Genomic DNA, 25,441 nt, shown 5'->3' on the forward strand with positions numbered 1-25,441 from the left:
TGCTATAGCAGATGTAGATCGAAAGCTCAATATTTCAAACCAAACAAACTAGCATTCGTAAAATGCAGCGAAGGCTATAGATCGTGTCACTGCCGCCGCAACAACGCGCCTCCACTGTGTGCTTGCTGGGACGTTTCACTTTTTTTTACAACACTCGCGGTACTTGTCTGCCAGCTGTTCATTAGCTGAGATACTTGTCGAGGACGGCAGCTTCAAACAGACCGATAACCAGGGGAGGATACAGTGCACGTCAAAACTATAGGACCACCGTGCTCCCTCATAACTCAATCCATTTTTATCATTTTGAGGTGGGGTTTCAACAGTAGTTGTGAAAGACGCTGAGAAAGACCTGCTATACGCCAACACTCGCGTTTTTGCACTTTAACGGGTGGCTCGTATACAAGAAATTGTTGTGCAAGGTCGACACAAATTAGGACCACCCCCATCCCAATACAACATCCAATATTAACCGGAACCCCGTACAAGGCGATATGACTAGAGATTTGTAGTGGACATGCTTTCGGGTGCTCGCTGTGACAGTATCCTAGCATTGTAAATAGTGTTAGCTGTAACAGTGGAGCACGACATAGCCTCATAAGCGATATTGAGCCTGAAGCGATCGCCAACGTAGGTCTCAGTGGTAAGTCAGCAGTATCCCTATAATTTGATATAGAACGACCAGTGAATGGGAGCTTCAGTCGATAGCTACTCGTACCTTACAATCTACGCCTCAGTCAGACACCGCGGTTCGCATCCGAGTGCACTTAATAGATTGCTTGTAGGATCGCGAGTAATTGTCGTGTTCTGCACGAGCGAACGCGTCTAACTAACTGCCGAAAGTATGCCCACTACAAATCTCTAGTCATATCGCCTTGTACGGGGTTTCGGTTAATATTGGATTTTGTATTGGGATGGGGGTGGTCCTAATTTGTGTCGACCTTGCACAAACAGTTTCTTGTATACGAGCCTCCCGTTAAAGTACAAAAATGCGAGTGTTAGCGCATAGCAGGTCTTTCTCAGCGTCTTTCACAACTACTGTCGAACCCCCACCTCAAAATGATAAAAAATGATTGAGTTATGAGGGAGCACAGGGGTGGTCCTATAGTTTTGACGCGCACTGTACTACCGATACATGCAGTGCAGTACCGGCTCCGCTAGTTAATCATTATGCTTCTCTACAGAGCTGTCAACTCCATTAAAAAAAATCCGGAATTATCATTTTTCGGCATCCCACTCGATCGTTGCCCCTTCTTACAGGCAACGCCTGTTAATGGCTGCCAACAACACTACAATGCAAACTGGCGCAAGGGTTCTCGATTGTGTAAGCCATGGTATGGTCCCGGTGTAGGGGGAGCCATCCATACTCCACGCAAGCTTCATGTTGCAATTAGGCGAGTCAGTTCGTTGTCCCTGAAAATTATTACCAGTTGCTCACAAGCGTAGTCGAGTAGAGACGGTTCAAATACGGTACCGATACAAGTACTTGCAGGGTGCAAGCACCTGCGGCATATTTTTCGGAAAGAATACTTGACATGTTTCACCATGTTTGGGATTTCTTATTTGTTATCAGTATATACCTTCCCCTAACCCATTTCGAAAACATTGGCTGTACAATGGCCTAGCTTTTCTTTTTTAAGTTTAAAATAAAAAAGTGGCATGGGAATGATATGTGAGCCTGGGCCATGAGAGACTGATTTACACGTAATGAAGGGAGCGTGTCAGTTATGGCAACTTGTGAGCATATATGCTTAACATGTTGAGAACTACTACGAAGTACAATACTTCTACATGATACTGTATGGAATATCCATCGAAGTGAAAATCTGTGCCAATACAATAAATGTGCTTACAGGTAATATATTAATACAAGTACAGTATCATAGATGTGTACACAACCTTGTCGCGCGCAATTTCTGGTCTATTGGACAGGAGGACCAATCATTTCATGTGTCCGTTCATTCAGCGTGTACCAAAATCATCTGGTGCTATCTTCAGCTTTGACGGATACGATTGTGTTCTGGATCGCAAAAAGGAAATGTCTGATATCATATCAGTGATACACAGACACGTTGGCGCAGCGTCGAGACCTGAAAGTCACAAACAAAACGGACAGGGTGGAGGCTGGTCATGTTATGGCATCACGCTTTGACTGGGCTGGCGCTTTTCATTTATTTCTCTGGGCGATAAGGTTTTATGTATGTACGTACGATAATTATCGTGGACCAGCGAAGTAAATGAAAAGTGCATAACTCATATTATGAATGCGAATTTCACGCGTGTCAGAAAAACCCTCGATTTTATTCGTGTCTCTCTAGCTATCACAAATGGCAAAAATGCTGTCTCGACGACCTCAAGGCAGATTAAAATCGCATACGGTATCTCCCGTTTACACCTACAACACAGTTTTAGGACTGGTAAGAGAGGATCTTCATATATAAATGCACATTACGTACTCTTAACTACATTAGTCAGTCCTGACTCCTAGAATCTCCAGACTTTCCGATGACCTCGCAGAACTTTATCAGGACGAGGCCCAATGCATTAGGTCAATTATGGGTGTCGTAATCGATTATGACAGTGTATTTTGTAATTGCATCGTGGCCACGGATTGAGTAGATAGTCTAGGTTATAAAAGAGAGTACGGACTTTAAGTTACATATACTTTTTTTGGCAATTTGATTCGTTTTGAGGATCTGGCAAGGAATGCAAACAACTCGGAAAGGGTGATTGGCAAAGTGTAACTGGAAAGCAGACAGTGGAGCAAACAAAAAAAGACGGCGAAAGACACGAAAAAAGCGCAAAAAATGAGGGAAAGGGGATCGAACCATACCTTTTTTTTGGTAATTTGACTCGTTTTGGGGATCTGGCGGTTTTGCAGTAGGGTAAGGCATACTGCTGAAACTCAAATTTTGAGTACCATTTAGTGGTACTCAGCAAAATGCGGTCCTAAGGTGGCTCGTTCGCTCGATTTGGATGCTGGAACCTTGGTGCACACTCCGTTACCGAGGAAGGTCCTTCCCCTTCAATTTACATATTCACAACAGCCGTCAGAGAGTTTTATCACCTCCGATTCCATTAAGAAAGGGCTTGTACGCAATCTCAGTGCTGGATTCACCAACAGATAAAAGAAAATTCGGATTTTTTCGTGTTCTTGCCATGGTATAACTGAAAGAGTAAGGGATTTAGCATTTATTCCTATCGCTGCTCGGTTATTTTAACTCGGTTCGCCTCGATGACTGTGCTGCTTTCTCCCACCACATACATGTATATGGATTCGTTGCATCAGCGATACCCGCTAAGTTTGAGGACTGAGGAAGCTTTCCAGTATACTTGGCACGATTTCCTGCGCGTGGCACTTGTACTTCCCAGTCTTCTTGACACGACGCTTCCCCATGGCCAGGACGTCTCGGATGAACGCAGCTAGAAGTTTTTTGCGCTTTCGAACACCAGTTGTGATCTTGACAACGCCCCGTGGTTGGCCCCACTTGTATCGCGTGTATAGCACAAATTCCACGCAGTACTGACACGTGCACTGCGGCAAAATACCCAGCGCTTCAACAATTTTCCCGCGCAGGACTTCAAAGTCGAAAAAGGACCGCACGACCGAGTACGATGCTTGGGCTTCAAAGTTCGAGTTTTGGTTTGACGGTGTCGTATCATTTGGATCAGACTGGAGTGCCACTTGTCGTGGCGATGTCGGGTTGCGATGAATCTCCAGTTCATAGAGCACCACGTTGTCCCATTGACAGTGTGTCTTGTGGATATCAATGCGGCTGACACTGTTGAGGAAGTCGATCGAAATGCTTGTCCTCCATCGTCGGTGTGCCTCCGAGTCCAGCTGCGACCGTTGATTGGGTCCCGAATCAGTCTTCACCTCCTCTGGAGGGATGGATTCTGTTGGTTTGCTGGAGTGAGTTATCACTGCGGCACCGTTATCGGTGACCAGCGGTTGGAGTTGGGGTAGATTCGTGCTCGTCTTGTAGTCACTTGCTTCCATTTGTATGTTTGCAACTGCTGCGATTGCGCTACGTGAAAAAGAAAAAAATAAACGAATCTATGGATTACGTGTCGACAGGTATTATAGTAGTGTAATGATTACACGACAAAACCCGTTGCTTACATAGCGATTGCGTCCACAGGTGTGCAGAGATGGGCATCCGCGTAAGTGTTTGCGTCGAACTCGAGCTACCGCAGCCTAAAATCTCCCGTCGACAGTGAAGAGTGCGTGAACATCCTATACTTGGTTGACTGGGGGGATCAAAACAAACAATGAATCCAGATGAGGCCTCGGCCGTTGCGTGACGTGACCAGATAACTAGTACTTAAGTACATGAGATTATACCTATTGTGGACAATGAGTTGCCTATTTCGATGCTAAGCACCAGGACAATACCTTTCAGTCTGCAATTTGCATCATCGAGTACAAGTTCCGAGTCCAGTTCAAGTTCCAAGTCTATGCAATGAGGTCGCCCACGAAATCCGATACCTTAATCGAGGTGTCTTGTGCGTGCGGCCGTGACCGCGACGGCATGCCCGAAGACGTCTACCAAGATTTCATCACCCACCAGCAGTTCATTTTCTTCGCATTGATGTATCTCAACGGTACTGCTCTCTGGGCGTACTTTTCCTTCCTGAGCACTCAAGATTACTTCTCCCAGCGCTTTGCGAACTCGGGGATGGATTTTTCATTCTTGACGACACTCTGCCAGAGTTGGCCCATGGTGATTTCCCAGACTACTCTGACGCTGACAGGCCTTGACAAGAAACTTGGCCAGCGCACGCGCATGAACGCAGGCTACTGGGGATTTTTCGCTTCCTCCGCTCTCGTCATCATTTTGTGCGGCATCGAGTTCATGAGCGAGAAAACAACGGCTATATTGGTGCTGGTTTGCATCGGATTGACGGGCATTTGCAGTGCGCTCACTGAATCGACTTACTACTCCATGGCGGCCCTCCTCCCGGACCCAAAGTTCACGACATCTGTCCAAATTGGGAATGGAGCAGCTGGAATCGTCAATGTCACGCTCCTTACGGTCTTGCGGCTTGCAGTCGGCGGCATCCAAGAGAGCAGTGACTCGGTCAAACTATCGTTTTATTTGTTCTTCGGCCTACTGCTGCTCATCGTCCTCTCGGCTATCCTGCTCTATCGCAGATTGATGTCGATGCCGTGCATCAAGTTCGTCATGAATCGAGATGAAGAATTTATTGCGACCAGTTCGTTATGTCTTTCGTCGTCTCCGCCAGTTTTCGGCACACTTTTTCACGTCTTCAAGATCATTTGGGTTCCACTCGTTGCGGAATTTCTGGTCTTCTTTGTGTCGTTCACCATTTACCCAGGCGTTGGATGCGCAGCCGCTCGGAATCTGGCAGAGCCATACATGGAAGGCGATCACGACATTACCAAGAACTGGTTCTGTTCACCAGGTATCATTGGCAGTTTTCAGTACGGCGACTTCTTCGGCCGAGCGCTTCCCATGTTCTTCTTCAAAGACAGTGTCAACACAAATTCGGCGCTTACGCTATCAATTTTGCGCGTAGTGTTCGTCCCGTTATTGCTGATGGGCATTGCTGGTACGCCACTGTATGTGTTTGGGTTCGGCAACATTGCCACTGTTCCATACACCGTCGTACTCAACTTGGTGTTGGGTCTTTCTAATGGACTCCTCACAACAGTAACAATGCGCCAGGCCCCGACGATGCTTGATACTCCCGATCGCGAGTCAGGTGGTTCGTTGGTCGCGATGTTTTTCTTCTGGGGTGTAACCCTCGGGTCGACGCTCGGGTTCTTTGTGGACGGATTCAACATCCTAGGTGTGTAAATGTTGTGATCCTTTAGGAAACATACATTGGTTACCAGATCGGCCTAACAACACTGGTTTTGAGGACAATAACTCGTTTTGTACAAGGCCAAAAAAATAATCGTTACAAAACACATTGAGTTCGTTCGAAATACCTACAAGATACAACAGATGAAGGTGTACAAGGCAATCGATGATGTAAATAGACAAATACTGAGCATATTTTCGAGCAGACTGTAGTCGCTAGTTCAAAATCGCAAGTAAATTCGGATTTGTGGCCATTGGTGGAGGTAAGGTTCGGCACGCATAGATCAATTAGGTAGTGTCGTCAGTCCTGCATAGGGACGAGTTAGTAACACTCGTACCATACCTTGTAGATCGGAGCCCGGTGACTGTGCTACATTCTCCCACCACATACATGTATATGGATTCGTTGCATCAGCGATACCCGCTAAGTTTGAGGACTGAGGAAGCTTTCCAGTATACTTGGCACGATTTCCTGCGCGTGGCACTTGTACTTCCCAGTCTTCTTGACACGACGCTTTCCCATGGCCAGGACGTCTCGGATGAACGCAGCTAGAAGTTTTTTGCGCTTTCGAACACCAGTTGTGATCTTGACAACGCCCCGTGGTTGGCCCCACTTGTATCGCGTGTATAGCACAAATTCCACGCAGTACTGACACGTGCACTGCGGCAAAATACCCAGCGCTTCAACAATTTTCCCGCGCAGGACTTCAAAGTCGAAAAAGGACCGCACGACCGAGTACGATGCTTGGGCTTCAAAGTTCGAGTTTTGGTTTGACGGTGTCGTATCATTTGGATCAGACTGGAGTGCCACTTGTCGTGGCGATGTCGGGTTGCGATGAATCTCCAGTTCATAGAGCACCACGTTGTCCCATTGACAGTGTGTCTTGTGGATATCAATGCGGCTGACACTGTTGAGGAAGTCGATCGAAATGCTTGTCCTCCATCGTCGGTGTGCCTCCGAGTCCAGCTGCGGCCGTTGATTGGGTCCCGAATCAGTCTTCACCTCCTCTGGAGGGATGGATTCTGTTGGTTTGCTGGAGTGAGTTATCACTGCGGCACCGTTATCGGTGACCAGCGGTTGGAGTTGGGGTAGATTCGTGCTCGTCTTGTAGTCACTTGCTTCCATTTGTCCAAATTGGCGTTTGAGCGGTTGACTGCGAGCTACGAAGGTATTCCAGTGGCCGTTGCCCCATCCCTGAACAGCATGCTCGTGTATAAAGGACGCCTTTAGTCGGCAAGCAATGGTGACGTGGGTATTTTGACTGCAGTAGAGAACTCTATTGTTTAGTCTCTATATCTGTGAAGTGCTGGATTGCAATGCGGCACACGGCACCATTGTTGACAGTTGAAGTTGGTCCACCAATCAGCGTTCAAAATTCGTCCGTTACTAAAGTCACGGTTCAAGTTGCGCAACGTAAGCCGCACCGTAAGCCCTGCCACGTCAGACTGCGCAACGCAACGACCATGAGCTCCGCTGGCGGCGTGCTGTCCCGGGCTGTGCGTGGCGGCTCCTACCGCTTCCTGCAGCGCGTGTTAACCTTTGCCGCCAACTCGTTGGTGCTGCGTAAGTTGCACCTCAGCGTGACAGGCGCCGTGACCGTGCGGCTGGAGCTGGCGCTGGCCTCCATCTTCCTTCTGCGCGATGGCTTCCGCTTGGCGTTCCTGCGCATGCCGTCGCTCGACTCCTCGAGTTCCAAGGGTGGGGACAATGGGAAAGCTCATTTGCAACAGTTGGTGAACGTTGCGTGGCTGTCCACCGCCATCAGTTGGGCGGTGGCGGCGTTCGTGCTGGCGTACTCGGCGGTCTCGGGCTCAACGGAGACCGTGAAGGAGGACGAGGCGCTGGACGGATATTCGGCGGTGCTGGCAATGTACTGCGGCGCTGCAATGATCGAGGCCCTGGCAGAGCCCATGTTCGTGTTGGCACATGCAAGTGTGCTGGTCAGTTGGCAGGTGGCGGCTCAAAGCGCCGCCTTTTTGGTCCGTGCGGCGGTGCAGTACGTCGGTGTCGTGGTGCTGGAGCTGAGTTTGACGGCGTACGGCATTGCTGAGCTGTCGTATGCGTTGACGCTGCTGGTGATGTTTGCGGTGTTTTTCTGGAGGAGAATCTATGACGGTTCGTCGGAAGGAGGCAAGTTCGCCTTGACCAGTATGGGCCAGTTGCTGCCGGGCAAGCCCGAGGGAGACGCGGACTGGTGTCATGGAGAGCTGATGACGCTGCTGGTGCCGCTGAGTGTGCAGAGCGGAGTGAAATATTTGCTGGCGGAAGGGGATAAGTGGGTGCTCACGGGCTTCGCGTCACTGCAGCACATGGGAGTTTACGGACTGGTGTCGAATCTGGGCTCGCTCGTGCCGAGGATTGTGTTCCTGCCGATTGAGGAGGCGACGAAGACCATCTTCAGCAAGCTTGCGCTTGCTCAGAAGCGGAAGAGCGAAAAGAAGGATGAAATGGATGAAAAAGAGACCAAGAAGAAAAGCTTGGCGGATGGACAGACGTTGCTGCTCGTGCTACTCAAAATGATGAACCTGGTGGGGCTACTGTTCGTCTGCTTCGGTACTACCTACGCGTACACGTTGGTGCTGTTGCTCTATGGAGCCGAGAAGGCAAGGCAGGGTGTGGGTGCAGCCTTGGCTGTCTACTGTGCTTACATTCCGTTCCTCGGTGTGAATGGCGTTTGCGAGGCGGTGGTGCACGCCATTGGAGACGATCACGAGCTTATGCGACTGAACAAGTTGCTCGGCGTGTTCTTTGCCATCTATGCGTTCAGTGCGCTCGTGTTCATGCAAGTGCTCGACTGGGGGACGCTTGGACTCATTCTGGCCAACTGCGTGAACATGGCCTGCCGCATCCTCTACTGCTTGACGTTCTTGGCTTCGTACTTCCGTCGGGTGACCCCACCAGCTCAAAGCAGGAACCGCTTCGTCAATGGACTTGCGTTTTGGTGTCGATCGCTGCCTCACCGACTTGTCCTGCTCACCTTCATGGCGTCTTTGACGGTGACGGCGATTTCACAACATGTCCTGCTGAGTTCCGAAGCGGATGGCCAGATATCGCTGGTACGACACGCTGTTCACATTGCTGTGGGGGCGACATGCTTCGGTGGAACGGTGCTTACACTCTACATCAAGGAACGACACCTTCTAGGTGCTCAGGTGGCAGCGCTGCGGGGACAGAGCAAGTCTCACGAAGATTAGGTAGCGAAAGCAGATAAATAGAGGTTACCGAAACTTCATGCGTTTCCTACTTTGGTGCGGCCTTGAAGCGTCGTTGTAGTATCGTACGTGCAAACTACCTTGGCAACATGAGCAGGCCTCAAGTGTTTGGAGGCACCCTGCGTGCCAAGCAGCAACAGACCGAAATCGTGCAATCAACCAGCAATGTTCAGACGGAGAAACCATCGACGGGATTTTTGGCGACGCTATCGGCCGAGCAGGAGCGCCAGCAAGCACGAGAACAACTGAAACAGGTGACGAGTAAAATCTATTCCACTGAACGTTAGCAGGACGACTAATTTGTATACGAAGATGCCTCTGCTGTCGCCCTGGACAAGTTACAAGGCTTACGAACCTTCATTCACCGATGAGCTTAACCGGTAAGGAAGTACTCCTCGTGGAATCCTCAGTTTAGTTGAACTGAGTTCGTTCTGCACGTAGAGAGCTTGCTAAACGTGTTGAGGATATAGTGTTGGATAAGTTAACATCCCTCCAAGAACGGCTGGAAAAACTTCAAGCGAAACGAGAAAACTCGGGGGTCCTTCCGATCTCCACGCTCGATACTTTGCTGCAAAGCCGCTTGGTCGTTGAGGCCAAACGCAAGGTGGTCCCAGCACAGATCGCCGAAAACGTGAGCATTTTCGCGCTTGTCCTTAGTTTGTCATCGTCTGCTACATGCATTTGATTCACGGATTGTATACTGAACAGACCATTGCAGCAATGCGAGCAGCCAGCTTGCACGTGACATTTCAAAAAGAAACCCCCCTATCGCCTGCCACGACAGTGAGTAAACGCCGTGAGCATCGCTCAAACTCTGTGTTTGCCCCCAGCACGAGTAACAGCATCTCCAGAAATTCGCGGGTTAAACCCAGCAGCATTATCTCACCTCGAACACGGGCTGTAGTCGACGATATCGACATATCCAGAAGACGACACCGATCCAGCTCAGCAGCCGACTATTGTCTCGACGGCGATAACGACAAAGATGGCGATGACAATTCATCACAATCGCTGTTGTGCGTCCAATTCCCGAAGTATAGCGAAGTCGCAGCGGCGATGGGAAGTAATGAAGCCAGCCAAGAAAATGATGAAGAACAGCAGGCTACACATTTTCGTTCTCGCCCAGTAGCACCATCAGCAGTAGAAGATGCTGCGGATGTTGCTACAAAACGCGAGCCGCACGAGCCACGGGTGCGCTACATCATGTCTACTCGACTTGGAGCCGTACCACCCACGAAGGGAATCTTGGACGAGTATCCGATTCCGAAAGAAGTGCTTGACGCACTGGAGCGGCATCGCCACTTTCACGTCGACGAGTCTTCTCCTTTGACTGCGTTTGAGCCGATTCGACTCCCCCCTCCTGCCCCAACAGAGCTGAACGACAACACTCAACCACGCAACGCAGCAGCAAATGCCGAGTGGGAATGCTTCTACAGGCGTTCAGTTCCGCTAGAGAGATCTCCAGTCTCTTTTGTGCTGGCATCGCTGGCTATTGCCCCCGAGAAGCCTCTTCCAGCACCTAGCGACCTTTTCCACCAGCAAAAACTCGTCGCTGCAGCATCCGATGAAACTATTCTTCTCCACGAAGTGCGTCAACTGTATGACAGTACCCACGATGCACATCAAGAATTTCGAGCAGAACTTCATCGGCACCTTGATCTCCAGTACCTCGTGGATTTATCTTTTCGCAGTTCCCTCACCTCAGCAAGCTACTTTGTCGACGACGAAGATGCCAGCGAAGAACCAGGCGGTGGAAACGTCCAACCGAGCGTTCAGATTCCGTCTCATTTACGCCGACAACGCATGATCAGTACAGCCGAGAGCGACGCCGCCGGAGCGTCCGCCAAATGGAAGTTCTTGCTGAACGGCGTGCACCGAATGGCAAACCGGCGTGGGGCGATTTCTCTTGTTGCAAAGAGCGAAACCGCGATGCGAGCACAACGCAATGATCTCCTCGCTCAGCTGTGCATGCTGTCACCGCAAGACGTCGAGTTCCTCACGTTGTGGTATGGTTACAGTCCCGACGCAGAAGCCGAAGCGATCGCCACTGCAGACACTGACGATGGCGAAGGTGGAGTGGTGCGCTTGGATCCGGTGCCTATGAGTCCGTACTGGAGCACGCGTTTCGAGCTGGCGTGGAAGCAGTTGGCGCTGTCCACGACTGAGCGTCTGGACCTAGCCATCAAGTATTCGTCGCTCGGGTATTCAACTAAGCTGCCGGACGCAGTCACACTCTGGGAGACGGCAGGAGCGCTCGTCACGGAACACGAAGACTTGCTGCGTCTGATGCGCTCAACCCTCACAGGCCCTCGCAGACACTCCACCGCCAGCCTCTCGGAGGATACAGCCATGCTTCACGCACTCATCGCTAGTGCCGCACACGTCCGCGAAATTCTCCTGCTCACCTACGTCGAGGTCGGCGACTTTGTCACGTACCAGGGCAACTTCTACTTAGCTAGGATGGAGCGCGACGCTACCGAGATCCGACGACTAATGGAGGAGGACGGCGAGTCCGAGTCTAACCAGGTGCAGCCGCCCACGACAACAAAATGACATTCTTCAACTCCTCCTTCCGCCATCCAGGATACAGAAACATTCACCGAGCTGTATCCAAACGTATAAATTCATTAAATCCACGTGGACCAGCACTCCGAATCATGCCGAGTCGCCGTCGTCCTTCTTGTCTTTCTTCTCCTTTTTGTTCTTCTTCTTCAGTTTCCTAGCCTCTTTCTTCTTCTTCTTTCTCATCTTCTCCTTGTCCTCCTCCTCCTCCGAGTCGCTGCCGGTGGTCACGGGCGTCTCCTCCTCGCTGTCCTTCTCCTCCTTCCTGGCCTTCTTGAGCTGCATCTCGTCGCGCTTCAACTTGCCCTTGCACGAGCCGTACGCCCGGCGCCCGAAGAGCTTGCCGCCAGTGGCCGCGAACAGCTCTTCATCTGTAGGGATGCGAAACTTCTGATTGGGCGACTCATTTTCGTCCAATCGCTTGCGCTTTTTGTCCTTCTTCTTATCTTTCTTCTTTTTCTTCTTCTGCTTCTCGCTGCTTCCTTCTCCTTCCTCGTCCGACGACGCGTCCACCACGATCTTGCTGGCCATGCGGTCGTACACGTTGTACCACCACTGGTTGCCCTGCTCCTGCACCGCCTTCTTCTCGGCGCCCACGCCTTGCAGCTCTTCGCGCCGCTTCACCTTGACGTGCGACTTGACGCCCTGCTCGTTCTTGCCCAGGCCCTTGCCGGCCGACCAGCCCATCTTCTCCATCTGCCGCCGCGCGAAGTCCGACACCTCGGCGGCCGCGCTCTCGTTGGCCATGCCGCCCAGCCGGCTCATGAGCTTCTTGCCCACGAGGGGCAGCGCCGCCGCGGAGCCTGCGTCGCCGGCCATGCTCAAGTGTCGTCTGCGCCGGTCGGTCCAGTGCAAGAGTGAGTTGATTGGCGGCGGAGAGAGCTGAGAGACGACTGCGGATTGGACGAAAATGGGCTAAGCGCGGATTGGCGGAAACAACTGTAATGTTGAAGCTTCGATTTCCGATGATGGCTACATTCTCGAATTCTATGAGGCATATAAGGTTATATGATGTTGCAGTACAAGTGAAATACGGAAAAGAGAGCCATGTGCATGATGTTGAACAGGATATGTAACAAGCTCGTGTGACGAGTACCGCAACACACACCACGGTTGCAGTGTATCACCCCAGAGCCTTCTCTCACACGCTACGGTAAGCCGCAAACCGATTGCTGCCCCCCCCCCTTTCGCTGTTTAAAGCCAAGTTCAGCCCCGCCCTGTTCGGTCTGTTGGCGGCGTCTGCAGCGCTGCTGCGCTCCTAGTTGCTAGCAGTTCAAAGCCTTCGAGGAAGAACATCCCGGACGATGCAGTGTCTGTGGCATTTCTCCCGTCCGGGCAACACGCTGCAATTGGCTGCCAACTCGGCGCGACGGGCGGCAGCTAATTGGCAAGAGCAACCTCGTCTACATGTCCAGGCCCGAGCACTTCGAGCAGGTGCTCAAGCTGCAGGCGGGCAACTTTAGCTAGGGCGTCGCCATGCACGACGTGTACTCTGACTTCATGGGGGACAGCATCCTGCTGGTGAACGGGGACCGCTGGAAGTTCCACCATCGAGTGCTCGTGAACCTCTTCAGCGCACGGGCACTGCGAGACTTCATGATGCCAATTATCCAGAAGAATGTCCATGCGGTGATGGACATTCTGTCGCGGGCTAGCGAGACCTTGACAACCACAAGCTGATGAACAAGTTCACGCTCGAGACGTTCAGGGAGATCGGCTTCGGGCAAATGCTGGGAAATCTCGTATCCACCCGTTCGAGCGCGTATTCGATGAAGTTGTGGGTACAGGCTGACTACACCGACTTGCTATGGGAGATGAAAAGATGACGTCTTGGAGATGCCATGGAGGTGGTTAACCAATTCTTGCTGGACACGATTTCTCGTATGATGGACCAACATATATAGTCTGGAAAGGAGCAGCAGCCGCTCAATAAGGCCCTTGTTCAGGTAGGCCGCGCGTTCCACAACGAAAAATGGCTAGGGGTCGAGTTGACTGGAAGCGCAAACTCCAAAGAACGTTGTGTTGGGCTTGTTCAAGTAGCGCCCTGCGCTCAGAGCTACGTCCGGGCACTCAGCGTGCACCAGCTCGTAGATGCGTAGGAATGACTTCTTGTCACAGCGCAGCTTTTTGCGGAACCAGCCCGTTCCAGGGGTGCGTAGCGCTCGCTCGAAGGTGTAAGTTGGAAATGTCATGGTAGCCGTGGGCGGCTGGCGTAGGCCGCGTTGATCGTCCATTGCTACGACCGAACTTACGCAAGCTGCCAATACTACCGCCAACACTACTGCTGTGGTATCGTCCAACACTGCTGCTGTGATATCGTCCATAGCACAAATGTGCCGAGGCTGGAACACCTGCAGGAAGTATTCCCAGAACAAGTGGTTCGGAACATGCCCTACTGCTTTGGTTTAGCCAATAGAAATGCGAGTTGGGAGGTGGCTCAGAACGTTCGTATTATAATAGGCTTTTGAGATATGTAAAGCACGTTGTATTGAGCTGGGCACAGCAAGCGCTTTCGATTCCGGTAGCGTTTCTGGCTGGTGTATATCCCTAGCTTTGCTCTTAGCTCCGTATGTACAGTACACTACCGTACTGAAGTACTATAATTGTATTGTAGGATTGTAGTATTGGTATTAGTCAGTGAAGCTGACAAGAGCTGCCAACATCTGTATTTACGATACTTCTGCGGCATGTCTCAAAATGGACACCATCCTAGCTCAAAATCTCGCTTCCAAGGCTTGGAGGAGTCGGACGGAACAGGAAACACTTGTGGTGGTGTATCCTCGCATCCGGTCCGAACTAACTCAAGGGCATCTCTCTTTCTCCGTTCTATCGTAAGCAGTGCTTACGAAGTAGCGCTTCACATGTGAAATTTACTCCTCTGAGGTACATTTATACAATACGATGCCACGGCTGCAGTTTTCGGCTGGTGTCTATCCCTAGTTTTGCTCTTGGCTACGTACGGTATGGCACTGTACTGTCTCACATGGCCTTACGTTGAGCCCAAACCTCGACAACGTCACGACATTGCGAGGAATCATCATCATTACGTACTTCATCATGTACATCATCATCATGTACATCATCATCATGTACATCATCATCATGTACATCATCATCATGCATTTACAATGCATTTACAAAATTAATAATAGCAAGTTATCGATATACCGTGTTGTACACATAAAATCAACCTCGACAATCTATAGGTACATGTAAAAGTTGCTATTCCAGCGCAAATGCGCATATTTCTTATGGAACCCTAAATCCAGCTTTTCAGGGTCACCCTACGCCTTCGAAGTCGTCGCTCTTGGGCCCCACAGCGTTCTTTTTCACAGTTCAGACACCATTTAGCGATTTTACAATGGATTGTAACGGCCACTGTTGACCTAGTGAGTTCCTAGACTGTTTCCGGCTGGTGCATATCCCTAGCTTTGCTCTTGGCTCCGTACAGTACGGTACCAGTGGTACTGTATGGTACTGTACTGTCTCACATTGCCTCACGTTGAGACCAAACCTCGACAATATCACGACATTGCGAGGAATCATCATCTTTATGTACTTTATCATGTACATCATCATCATGTACATCATCATCATGTACATCATCATCATGTACATCATCATCATGCATTTACAATGCATTTACAAAATTAATAATAGCAAGTTATCGATATACCGTGTTGTACACATAAAATCAACCTCGACAATCTATAGGTACATGTAAAAGTTGCTATTCCAGCGCAAATGCGCATATTTCTTATGGAACCCTAAATCCAGCTTTTCAGGGTCACCCTACGCCTTCGAAGTCGTCGCTCTTGGGCCCCACAGCGTTCTTTTTCACAGTTCAGACACCATTTAGCGATTTTACAATGGATTGTAACGGCCACTGTTGACCTAGTGAGTTCCGAGACTAACCCGTCATTTGCTTGCGGACATCTGGAGGCAACTTCAAACATGATGCGACGACCCTCTTTAGTATCTTATCCTGTGAGCTGGCTCCCATCTCAATCTAAAATCACAGCTGTGTACATGTAAGTTACATATTACGACCAACAGCGTCACTGTGGACTTACTATGCTATACAGTCTTTTGCCTGAATAAAGAACAGGTAGAAGCTGATAACCTTCTGTTTCTGATGTTACTGAAGTTGTAGCCACTTGCACTGCTACAAGAAGGGTTGAACTTGGGATTCCGTTAATTAGATGGTATCTACAACGATTTCGCCAATCACAGACCGCAAACAGATTACATCGACGAAAAGCTGGTATCCATGCATTGCACGCGTAAATGACCTTGAAAGGCGCCAAGATTGATTCACTTCCACACATTCTCCAGCAACCATGCCTGTGATACCCACACGAAAACGGGCGTTCAAGAAGCGTGTTAGATTATCGAAGCAGCAAGACCTGGCTGTCTGCAAGAGACTTACTAGTCAATTGCCGCTTGGGCCGAGGCCCAGTTCGGTCTAATTGACACGCCATCGAAGCAGATGATTTGCCTGTATAGTCCGATGACCTTGGGCCTTGAATATATATCAGGTGTTCTTTATTCAGGCAAAAGACTGTAATTAATTGTGAGTGCCCACGTTGAGGCCAAAGCATGGGAGAGCATGTGGTCCCCAGTTGCTAATATGCTCTTTGTTAGCCACAGTTGCTAACATGCTCTTTGTACCCTCCGACTTTTTGGTCTCAACTCACTATAAAAGGTTCACAGTGACGCTGTTGATCGATCGACAACAGTACCTGTTTTTACTTATAGAATATCCAAATCAATGGTTTTCCTAGATTATAATATAACCTATGAAAAACCATTGATTTGGCTATATTAGATCGGACGGATGTCATGAGCGTCAAATCCAACAATGACAGAGTTGTCGCCTTCACAACAACGATTAAACTTCACATGTGAAGCGTTCATCACGGTAGAACGTGCCCTTGGGCAAATTCGGACCTTATTAATAAACCGGATGTGTTGCCTGTTCCGTCCGACTCCTCTTTGCCTTGGAACCGAGATTTTGAGTTCATTTTGAGACATGCTGCAGAAATATCTTAGATACAGCTGTTTGCAGCTCTTGTCAGCTACTGTAGTTCTAGTCTAATACTGCAGTACCAGTACAGAGGCACCGTACGGAGACAAGAGCACAGCTAGGGATATCCACCAGCTCGAAACTTTACCGGAAGCGAGAGCGGTTGCTGTCCCCAGTTTCCCTCACTCTGCAATTTGCTTTCCTGCGCTCAGATCCCCAAGCCCAACAACGAACGAACGCCATGCGTCTCTCTCATGTTTTGGTTATTGCCGCAGCCTCCTTCCTCTTCGCAAGCGAGGCGATCGCTGTGACCATGGATTCCGAGATCACCGTGGCGCGCGACGGCTTGAGCCAGCGACGTCTGAGAAGTTACAACAAGCCTGCCAAGGACGATGACTCCGATGACTCTGCGAAACGCGGTTTCACTGCTGAGGAAGATGATGAGTCTGATGAGGAACGCGGTTTCTCTGACCGTTTCACCCCGGAGCAACTCGAACGTCTTCGTGAAAAGGCTGAAAAATTGGGATATAATTTCAAGCACATAGAGAGTGGTACCGCAAAGTTCGCAGCGGAAGATCTAAAAGCCTGGCAAACGCACCTCAACATTATCATCAAGGAAAACAAAAGAGCTGAGACTGCCGCGCACAACGCGAATTGGCGTAGGAAGAATGGCATCACCGATTAACATTCTGCTGTCAAAGTGTGGAGTCCTGAACAAGCAACATGTTTTTTTCTCTCGTTACCAGCGAATAATAGAGGGCCTCGAATTGTTCGTTACTCACTGTTTTGGCTTCGATTTTGTTTTGTATGTTTTTGATGATGGCGACCATTCCTCCTTTACTATTCATTATGCTGACTCCCGCGTCCCTATTTCGTATGTACCACGAGTAGTAGTGCTGTGCATCCCCCTTTAACCGACTGACTATGGCACTAATAGCGGAGGAATAGAGTTTCCACACTGATACGATTCAAGTTGTATCAGCGAGTATTTCGTAACCCCTGTAGCTGTAGGGTCAGGAAATGGTTAATATCTTTATTCAACGATTAGGCTTTGCCTCACCCCGACCACTACTACGATTTCAACTTCTTGAGAGGCAATTTCAGGTCCGGCTGTCGTTGAAGTCGCACTTCATCTATCGACACTGTATCAATGTCAAAACCCGTCCCAAACATGTCGGCTACAAAAACCCTTCATATCGCCAACGGGGTTCCATCTCCGATCAGTGAAATCGGTCGAGAGCGCTCACACGTGTACGAGTCGATAGGCGTCTACTCGGCGTAGTCTGTCGCGATCTGCCTGAGCCGCCAGAGCGCCGTTGCACAGGCTGCAGGGGGGTCTGCCGTAGTTCTGCCAAATGGAGATATGATAGTTGCACGTCAGACCTGGATAAAATAATACTGGGAGGACAGCTTTAGCTGGCTGAACAGCCTAACCAATATTATTTCGTTGGCGTTGAGTCCATAGGTCACAGATTGTAGCTAACGCAACACAAACTTACGTGTGTATGTGGTGGCCGATGGCTACCTGAATGTTACCTGTCTTCACACTTCGAAATTCTCAACCAACTGCTGGAACCTTCACCACCGAAAATGTAGCTATTCCTGGGCCTGCTTCCAGGAGCAGGCCCAGCAGCGGCGGAACAGCTACGCTTTCAAGGAACCACTCGCGATGGCTTTCGGAGAGAGAGGACCATGCCTCGCCAACCTTGCCTCATGCCTCGCGATCGTGCGACCCTCCAACGTCGGGGTGTTCTCTCACTAATCTAACTGCAATGTATGATGTGTAGAAGACGAGTTTTGAAGACTTGGGTAGGAGAGCGTGACGGACCGCTTGGGGCCGTCCTATCATGCGACTTCAATGTATACACGAGTACGCTTTCTGCTCCAACTTGGTGAAGGTCAAGACATGATTGCTCTTGCTACGCTTCGAGGTCAGACAGGGATACTCTTCTGCTCTAATTTACTTCTCTTGCTACTCTTTAAGTCTACGCTTTCTGCTTTAATTTGTATGCATTCATGAAGCTGGGCTAGCAAATGCTCCACATCTCCATGCACCGAAGAAGCTTGCATCTTCAGCGCCAACGCACTGGCGCTTCTCACGATGCGCATGCAACAGCCGACGTCTCGCCAATTTACGCTTATTTCCAACCATTTTGATACCGGGTACACAGAGAAATTAACGGATAGTCCTACCAAGTATCTTCTTACATTGTTTTACAGAGAATTTGCAAATGTAAATTGTGAAGAAAGTGATGAAGTAATACGAATGTTGCAGGTTACAAATCGCGGCCACGGCAGGACCACTCGTCACCTCCATCCTCAGCTTCACGCCATTTTGACGAGCAAAACCATCTCTGTAGTTAGAGCCCTTGTTCGATTCTGGAGCGGCATCGCATGGGTTAACCTTCGTGCAACATCGGATTAATGCGATTGGCTAATAGATTTCAAGAATACGAGCTTATTGGATAATATATTTCGCACTTAGCTGAGGTGGACGACACAAGTAACATTCAGGTAATTTATGGTTTTGTGCAAGTTATTACATGTATATCCAGCAGAAAAATGTGGTAATCACTATATGACCAATATTCGATGGGTATTTGTCTTGGCAAATTCACACACTCCCTGGCGCCGCCTCTTAGCTCTGAAATAAATGTCAGAAATACACCGTCTACCCTTATTAGTCGAACCCTCATCTGGGGCTGTTTCATTTGAGAATAACTGGAATAGGAATATCAAGAGATATTCCCCGTGACGAAGTACGAGGACATGCAATATGATCATATTGTCACGGTTGTAACGGGCCAGCGGGGAACTGCGAGCGAGAAGGCGTCCGTTTTGGAAGATGAACAGTCACAAGCAGTGAGAAGCCCCGCTAACCTTAAAAATGTATCACTTCGTTAGTTTCCTCCAAGCCGCAAGAACCTCCCCAGCCTCCTATCCTGGAGCAGCGCAAGTTCGAAGTCCGCTGCTCTCCAACACTTCGTTTCCTCGCCTAAAAGAAACCGTGAATGTCAACATCTACGAGGGATCGTCCTATCCGGTGTAGGTGCCACCATATTTGTAACATTGTAGAGCTTCACGAGTGAGAGGACAGGATGGACACAGAAGGCGTCAACATCGACGAATTTAACGCGGAATATGGAGATACAACTTCTACCAGTCTTTATCCGAGCGAGGTGGAAGAGGTCCGTGACCTGTTGACTAATCTGTCCCGGCTGGAGGAAACTCTCCACACGTTGCAACGGGACCAGACAACTCTGACCGATACGGTGGCGGCATTTGCCACCCGTGTTGAGCGACGGCACCACGAGAGCGTGGAGCAAGCAATCGGACGAATCAGCTTCTGCAAGAAGTGATAGAACAAATGCAGCAGTTTTCAAATCGGAGCTATGCTACAATGCGAGATCACTCAGAGCAGTTGACTGAAATACGAGGAGGAACGGAGCAGATGCGCGCTGAGATACAAGCTCAACGCGAGGAACTCACTGACCTTCGTGCTACTGTTTCTACTATGCAGGTTGGGGGTAATGAAACCGGAGCGAATGTAGCCAATAACTCCGAGCTGTATCCCGAGTGGGACGTGCTGGGCCGGATGCCTGCAAACACCCCAACTTACTCGGTGGATGAGCTCGAGCTTCGGCTCTCCAAGATTTTGAAACCGAATGAGACTCCAACATTTGGCGGAACAGACGTGGTGTAGCGAGATCTGCCAAAATCTGGTTAAGGCAAGATCGGGCTTCCCACCAATGCCCAGACACCGACTAACGGAGGGGTCCCCCAACGATCCATGATCGGCTGAACTTGGTCTCACCTTGTGTACCCGTCGGAGGGCTGGATCTACTCTCTCGGGGCTCCGAAGATGCAGCGCTTGGTGAAGATCGACTGTCTTGGCGTGACGCGGGGAAATGGGGTGGAGCAGCGTGGTGATCTTCGCTCTGCGTCCGGTTGTGTGCCTCGATCGAGTGTCTTCGACTCCGATCGAGTGACCCGGAGTTGATCCGGGACTTGTTGCTGCCTGTTTGTAGGCGTTTCTTTCCTTCTTCCTTTCCTTGAGTTGCTTGCCGCTTCCTATAGCGAAATCGAGTTCGGTTGGGAGGTGAAACGATCGCCGGCCAAGCAAATAACTCCGGTCGATCGAGGGCTTGCACACAAATAGTAGATCACTAGAGTGGGGAAAGCTGGCCAATGTATTACTCCAGACTTAGCCCACACTTCTAGATCAACTACCTTCTCCTTGTAGGCCAATGCGATTCCCCGAGATATGAAGACTTGTGCTCTTGGATGCAAATTCAGCTCTGATTTACGTTTAGCCTGTGTCACCCTACAGCCTACCATCCTTACTCTGACCCTACAACTGGACGCTAACCGGATCCTTGCCCTGGCTGTGCCTTCTGATGCTTCCCATCTTTCGTCGATCGGCGATCGGCCTGAAACTGTATGCCGATCGCGAAACTTCCCAAACCTGTATGCCGATCGGTAATCTTTCCCGAACCCGTATGCTCGATCGGTAATCTGTATCGATCGGCCGTCGATCCCGCCCCGTCACGGTCCCACTCCGCCGATCCTGCCGTTTCCCACGTCCACGCGTGTGTCCCTCCGGCTCTAATCCCTCCGGGGGGGGGCAGGGCTCCAGATCCGGTGGCTTCTACTTATTCTGATCGATAGTGACCACATCCGATCGGATTCCTTCATCCGCCTGACGCCCGGTCGTCACTGAGCCAGACCATGTGTGCCTTCCTTCTTCGTCATCTTTCCTAGATCCGGGTCCGTCCTGGTCCGGGCCGGCGATTGATGTGCGTTGTCCCCTTCGGGAACCTTTTTTGATTGACGCTTTACCACAGTCGCCCCCCGTCCGCAAGTCGTGTCGCACGGCGGCTCACTGCAGGCGTCTCTGCTTTTCTTCCTCACTCTTGGGTCTTCTACTTCCGGCTCAGACGGGTCTTCGATGAGCTCCCATCAGCCCGGCGGATCGCCTGCTCGACCCTCCACCCCACCTGGGGGCGAGGGATCGCCTCCAGTTTCGCCTCGATCGGCACACTCCGTCGCCTCTCGACACTCCACTCGAAGTTCCCGCAATGGACCACGCCGGATCGCCCTCCTGGAGCAAGAGCTGCAGGCTGCGTATGCTTCGCGAGCCACACTGATCGACGATCGGTCCCGGTTGAACGCCATCGTAAACCAGCTGACCGCGGAATTCCGACGTCTGGAGCGATACCGCTGGGCCCAAGACGAAGAAATGCGCCGCCTGCATGCCGAGATCGACGATCTCCAGCAAGTAATCAGTGTCACCGGTTCCTCGTCTACATCGCAACTGCGGTCTCAAATCGACCAGCAGGCAGCGGAGATCCAGGACCTTGATCGGCGCCTCGCACGCGCCCGACAGGAACTGGAAGGGGCGTTGTCCTCCAACCGGAGCACGGAACACAACCTCGATCTGGCCACATCGGAGATCGCTGACCTGCGATCGCTGATCACGGTTCAAGAACATGACCTGGATCTCACCCGCCACGATCTGGATGTCACCTCGCGTACCCTAGATCGGGTCCAAGCAGATCTGACGGCGACCGAATCCGCCGCCCGATCGACCTCCCCAACACAGATCGTCCCCCATCCCGGGGCTCTGACTAGGGCTTCTCTTCAGCAAGATGTCGATCGTCTGGAAGCCGACTTGCGCCAGGCTCGCGGAGCCCTCAGTCCGATCCGATCTGCTCGCGATGCCGCCCAAGCCCGCGTTGTTTCCCTCGAAGCCGAGACCCAGCGTACCCGACGCCAGCTGGATCAGTCGCAGGACGACCTCGACGCGGCCCTCACCGAAGACACCCGTCTGCGTAAGTACTCGATCACGCTCTGGTTGATCGGCCCGCTAATAATCTCACGATATGCGTTATTCCACTGGATCCGACCTTGCGGCCGTCCGCCGTAGTTCTGAACGGGCTCAGCAGGCGCACGACTCCGAAATCACCAACCTCCGTGAGTACTGTTCTCCGATCTGGGTCCGATCTAGCCTGCTACTAACCCATATTCTCCGTTTCTTCCAGGATCGCAGCTCGACGACGCTCTCCGAGACGTCCGCTTGGCAGATGCGCACTTCGCGGATGTCCAGCAAGCATACGGCATCCTTCGCCGCGCTCAGGAGCACTGGGAGGAAGCGCTGGACGACGTGTCGGAGATGTTGACTCGGGTGCTCGGCTGTGACGTGGACGTCCGTCTGCCAATGAGATGGCAGAGGACTCCCACGTCAATTGCTAATGCATACCTTTCTGTTTACGCTGTACAGCGTAATAAAACATTGCATGGTTTATATTCGTTACATGCTATCCTACTGGTCAATATCAAGAATAATCATGATTATGGGAGACATAAACATGGAGTTTTATGCGACCTCATTGGCTAAAAATCCTTGAGATGTGCAAGAATCAAGTTTTCGAGCCGAACTTTTGATTATGGGACGCGAGTCGCATATTTGGATCAAGCTACGTTTTGGATTAGTAGATTCTCATTGGTAGATCAGGATAGAATTAGGATCTGAGATTGATAGACGTTAGGATGGGACCTGGATACTGTTTGCGTGTCCAGGTCGCCAAGAACTACTGGTTGTGCGGCGGCAATGAGCCGACGCCAAACTAACGATTCAATCAATCACTTTTCAACTTCCAATCTTCCTCTCAAGTGTTCGACGGGCGCCCGCCACTGCGCCCTCAAGCTTCGGGTCTTCGCATCGGTTTGTGTGACATAGTAGCACTTGCCGTGTCAAGCTTCGGTTCAAGTTCAAGAAAGGTTTTCTCGTGGCCACATCGTGGGAAGCGAGTTTTACCTGTGACTATTGGAGCCAGCCACATCGTGGGGAAGCTCTAGGTTGCGAACGTGCAGCTTTTGAGGAGCACACTTCGAAGAAGTGGGTACATTATCACTCCGTTTGGCCGGTGGAAATACCACGTAGGGGCTTTGCCTCCGCCTATATCGGATTGTACCTAACCTTCGCTGTGTGCTGGGCTTTCACTAGAAGCCGGTTTAGCACCAGGGCGCCTGCATTGTGTCTGCGAAAGCGGAACTTTGTAGAAGTATAACGGTCCTTGGTTACCCGGTGGTAGTCCCTTGCCTCTTTTTCGATCTTTGGAGTCGGTCTATGGCCCGCTACAAGAAGGGTCACAACCAAAGCAGTAAGAGGAAGCATCAGAAAGTGAGTGAAGTCAAAGTATCATCGATGTCCACTCCTGCTCCTCCACCTGTTACGGCGATTGACACCAGTCTTTTCTTCTCGCCAGCCGAGGCGGAGAGTTTCGCTAAACTTCAAGTGGATCTCCTCCGCCAGGTCAAAACGGCTAAGCGGGTTTTGGGCAAGTTTCGCAAAGAGACTTTCTGGATCAAGGACGAGAGCATCGAGGACCAGGTTGATCGCCAACTTAACCTGGCGTTTCTGAACCTTTTGGAGTGCCAAGACAACCTTGCTGCGAAGCTTAACAGCCTTACTCGCCAGAAACCACAGCAACACTAAGTTGTAAAACACTTTTTGAGCTTTTAATTCCTTTTCCGTTTTATTTCGCCGTATTTTACGGATCACTCACCGAAAAGTCCATCTGTCCTACCCCTAATGACTATGACAAGGAGTAGGGCAGCTGAGAGTGAATCGCCTAACCCGCGGCAACGCCAAGTGCCACGGACGGCTCAAACGGAGGCGGCAACGCCGCAGGAAGCTCACCACGAAGTCCCACCCGCCGGAACGGCAAACGTTGCACCTGACGTAATGTCAATGCAACAGTTAATGATCTGGTTAACGCAACAACAGCAAATGTATCAGACGCAGATGCAAACGCAATTTCAGATGCAAATGCAGCAAGCCAATAACCGTTTTGAACACTTGCTCGCATCGCAAGGTGAACGACGGAAGAAGGATCCTCCCATGTATGAAGGGAAATTCGGTGAAGATTTGGACCTATGGATCTTTGCCATGGAGGAATATTACGCTAACAAGCGCGGATTGATGGAGGCCGATACGTCCGATTTTGTGACCATGATATCCAGCAGTTTAGGTAAATCTGTGCTAAACTGGTATCGCGCTTTTTCGTCAGATTGTGAAGCGGCAGGAGTTCCCAAAACATGGCAATTGTTTAAGGCGAAGCTACGTGAACGCTTTCGTCCCAAAGACTTTGAATACAATTTACGTGAGCGATTGTTTCAGCTGAAACAACACGGGACCATCCATGAATATGTGTCATCGTTTCAGGATCTGATGTCTCAATCCGAGTTGGAGATTTCGGAGATGGAGAAGCGGTTCTACTTTCAGAACGGACTTCGGCCGGAGACAGCGAAAAAGGTGAAGGAGCTCAGTCCAAGATTCTTGCATGAAGTAATTGAGATTGCAACGAATTTCGAGTTTGCTCACTATGGAGGACTCTCGGTAAAGACCGCGGCGAATCACCAGCCTTCTTCGAAAGCGGCATCATCCGTGAAACCAGCGGCTAATAATACAAGCAAGCCGCCGGAGCGAAAGCTGTCACCGAAGAGTGGACCAAAAGAGGATTGGCGAAAGTCAGCCACTTGTCATAATTGTGGACAAGTCAGTCATATCAAGCCGCAATGCAAGTCCACCAAGGAAAGCAATCACTATGTTGGCGGATCATTCTACGCCATTTTGGAAGTGAAAGCTTTAGCCTACAATCAGGAGGAGGCAGCGACTGACGTCTCAATATTCGTCGACAATGGAAGCAGCCTCAACGGTGTCACTGAAGATCTAGTTGTACGGCATCAGCTGGACATCAAGGAGCATCCTGACGACATGATGACAGTTCGTCTAGGATACAAACAAACAGTG

General features: G+C 50.5%; 8 protein-coding genes across 8 annotated transcripts; 5 read left to right on the forward strand and 3 right to left on the reverse strand.

The window, feature by feature from the left end:
* Positions 1 to 3,295: 3,295 nt before the first annotated feature.
* On the reverse strand, positions 3,296 to 3,997 carry IUM83_17836 (Phox homologous domain; the record flags this gene model as incomplete). The annotated part of the gene is made up of 1 exon (XM_067942804.1): positions 3,296 to 3,997. The coding sequence occupies one exon, from the start codon at positions 3,995 to 3,997 to the stop codon at positions 3,296 to 3,298; it is 702 nt and encodes a 233-aa protein (XP_067785777.1).
* Positions 3,998 to 4,529: 532 nt separating this feature from the next.
* On the forward strand, positions 4,530 to 5,819 carry IUM83_17837 (Equilibrative Nucleoside Transporter (ENT) Family; the record flags this gene model as incomplete). Its single annotated transcript, XM_067942805.1, has 2 exons — positions 4,530 to 5,571; positions 5,674 to 5,819. The coding sequence occupies 2 exons, from the start codon at positions 4,530 to 4,532 to the stop codon at positions 5,817 to 5,819; spliced, it is 1,188 nt and encodes a 395-aa protein (XP_067785744.1).
* Positions 5,820 to 6,249: 430 nt separating this feature from the next.
* Positions 6,250 to 6,951, reverse strand: IUM83_17838 (Phox homologous domain; the record flags this gene model as incomplete). The annotated part of the gene is made up of 1 exon (XM_067942806.1): positions 6,250 to 6,951. One exon carries the CDS (start codon positions 6,949 to 6,951, stop codon positions 6,250 to 6,252), a length of 702 nt encoding a protein of 233 aa, XP_067785776.1.
* Positions 6,952 to 7,289: 338 nt separating this feature from the next.
* IUM83_17839 (uncharacterized protein) lies at positions 7,290 to 9,020 on the forward strand (the record flags this gene model as incomplete). The annotated part of the gene is made up of 1 exon (XM_067942807.1): positions 7,290 to 9,020. One exon carries the CDS (start codon positions 7,290 to 7,292, stop codon positions 9,018 to 9,020), a length of 1,731 nt encoding a protein of 576 aa, XP_067785789.1.
* Positions 9,021 to 10,241: 1,221 nt separating this feature from the next.
* On the forward strand, positions 10,242 to 11,591 carry IUM83_17840 (TD and POZ domain-containing protein 4; the record flags this gene model as incomplete). Its single annotated transcript, XM_067942808.1, has 1 exon — positions 10,242 to 11,591. The coding sequence occupies one exon, from the start codon at positions 10,242 to 10,244 to the stop codon at positions 11,589 to 11,591; it is 1,350 nt and encodes a 449-aa protein (XP_067785722.1).
* Positions 11,592 to 11,693: 102 nt separating this feature from the next.
* On the reverse strand, positions 11,694 to 12,419 carry IUM83_17841 (uncharacterized protein; the record flags this gene model as incomplete). The annotated part of the gene is made up of 1 exon (XM_067942809.1): positions 11,694 to 12,419. The coding sequence occupies one exon, from the start codon at positions 12,417 to 12,419 to the stop codon at positions 11,694 to 11,696; it is 726 nt and encodes a 241-aa protein (XP_067785723.1).
* Positions 12,420 to 16,867: 4,448 nt separating this feature from the next.
* Positions 16,868 to 17,311, forward strand: IUM83_17842 (putative secreted RxLR effector protein; the record flags this gene model as incomplete). Its single annotated transcript, XM_067942810.1, has 1 exon — positions 16,868 to 17,311. One exon carries the CDS (start codon positions 16,868 to 16,870, stop codon positions 17,309 to 17,311), a length of 444 nt encoding a protein of 147 aa, XP_067785720.1.
* A 4,554-nt stretch (positions 17,312 to 21,865) lies between these two features.
* On the forward strand, positions 21,866 to 22,911 carry IUM83_17843 (uncharacterized protein; the record flags this gene model as incomplete). Its single annotated transcript, XM_067942811.1, has 4 exons — positions 21,866 to 22,479; positions 22,553 to 22,599; positions 22,668 to 22,835; positions 22,907 to 22,911. 4 exons carry the CDS (start codon positions 21,866 to 21,868, stop codon positions 22,909 to 22,911), a joined length of 834 nt encoding a protein of 277 aa, XP_067785721.1.
* Between the last annotated feature and the right edge of the window lie 2,530 nt (positions 22,912 to 25,441).

Source organism: Phytophthora cinnamomi, assembly GCF_018691715.1.
Source record: "Phytophthora cinnamomi strain GKB4 chromosome Unknown Contig76, whole genome shotgun sequence".
NCBI classification, from domain to species: domain Eukaryota; phylum Oomycota; class Peronosporomycetes; order Peronosporales; family Peronosporaceae; genus Phytophthora; species Phytophthora cinnamomi.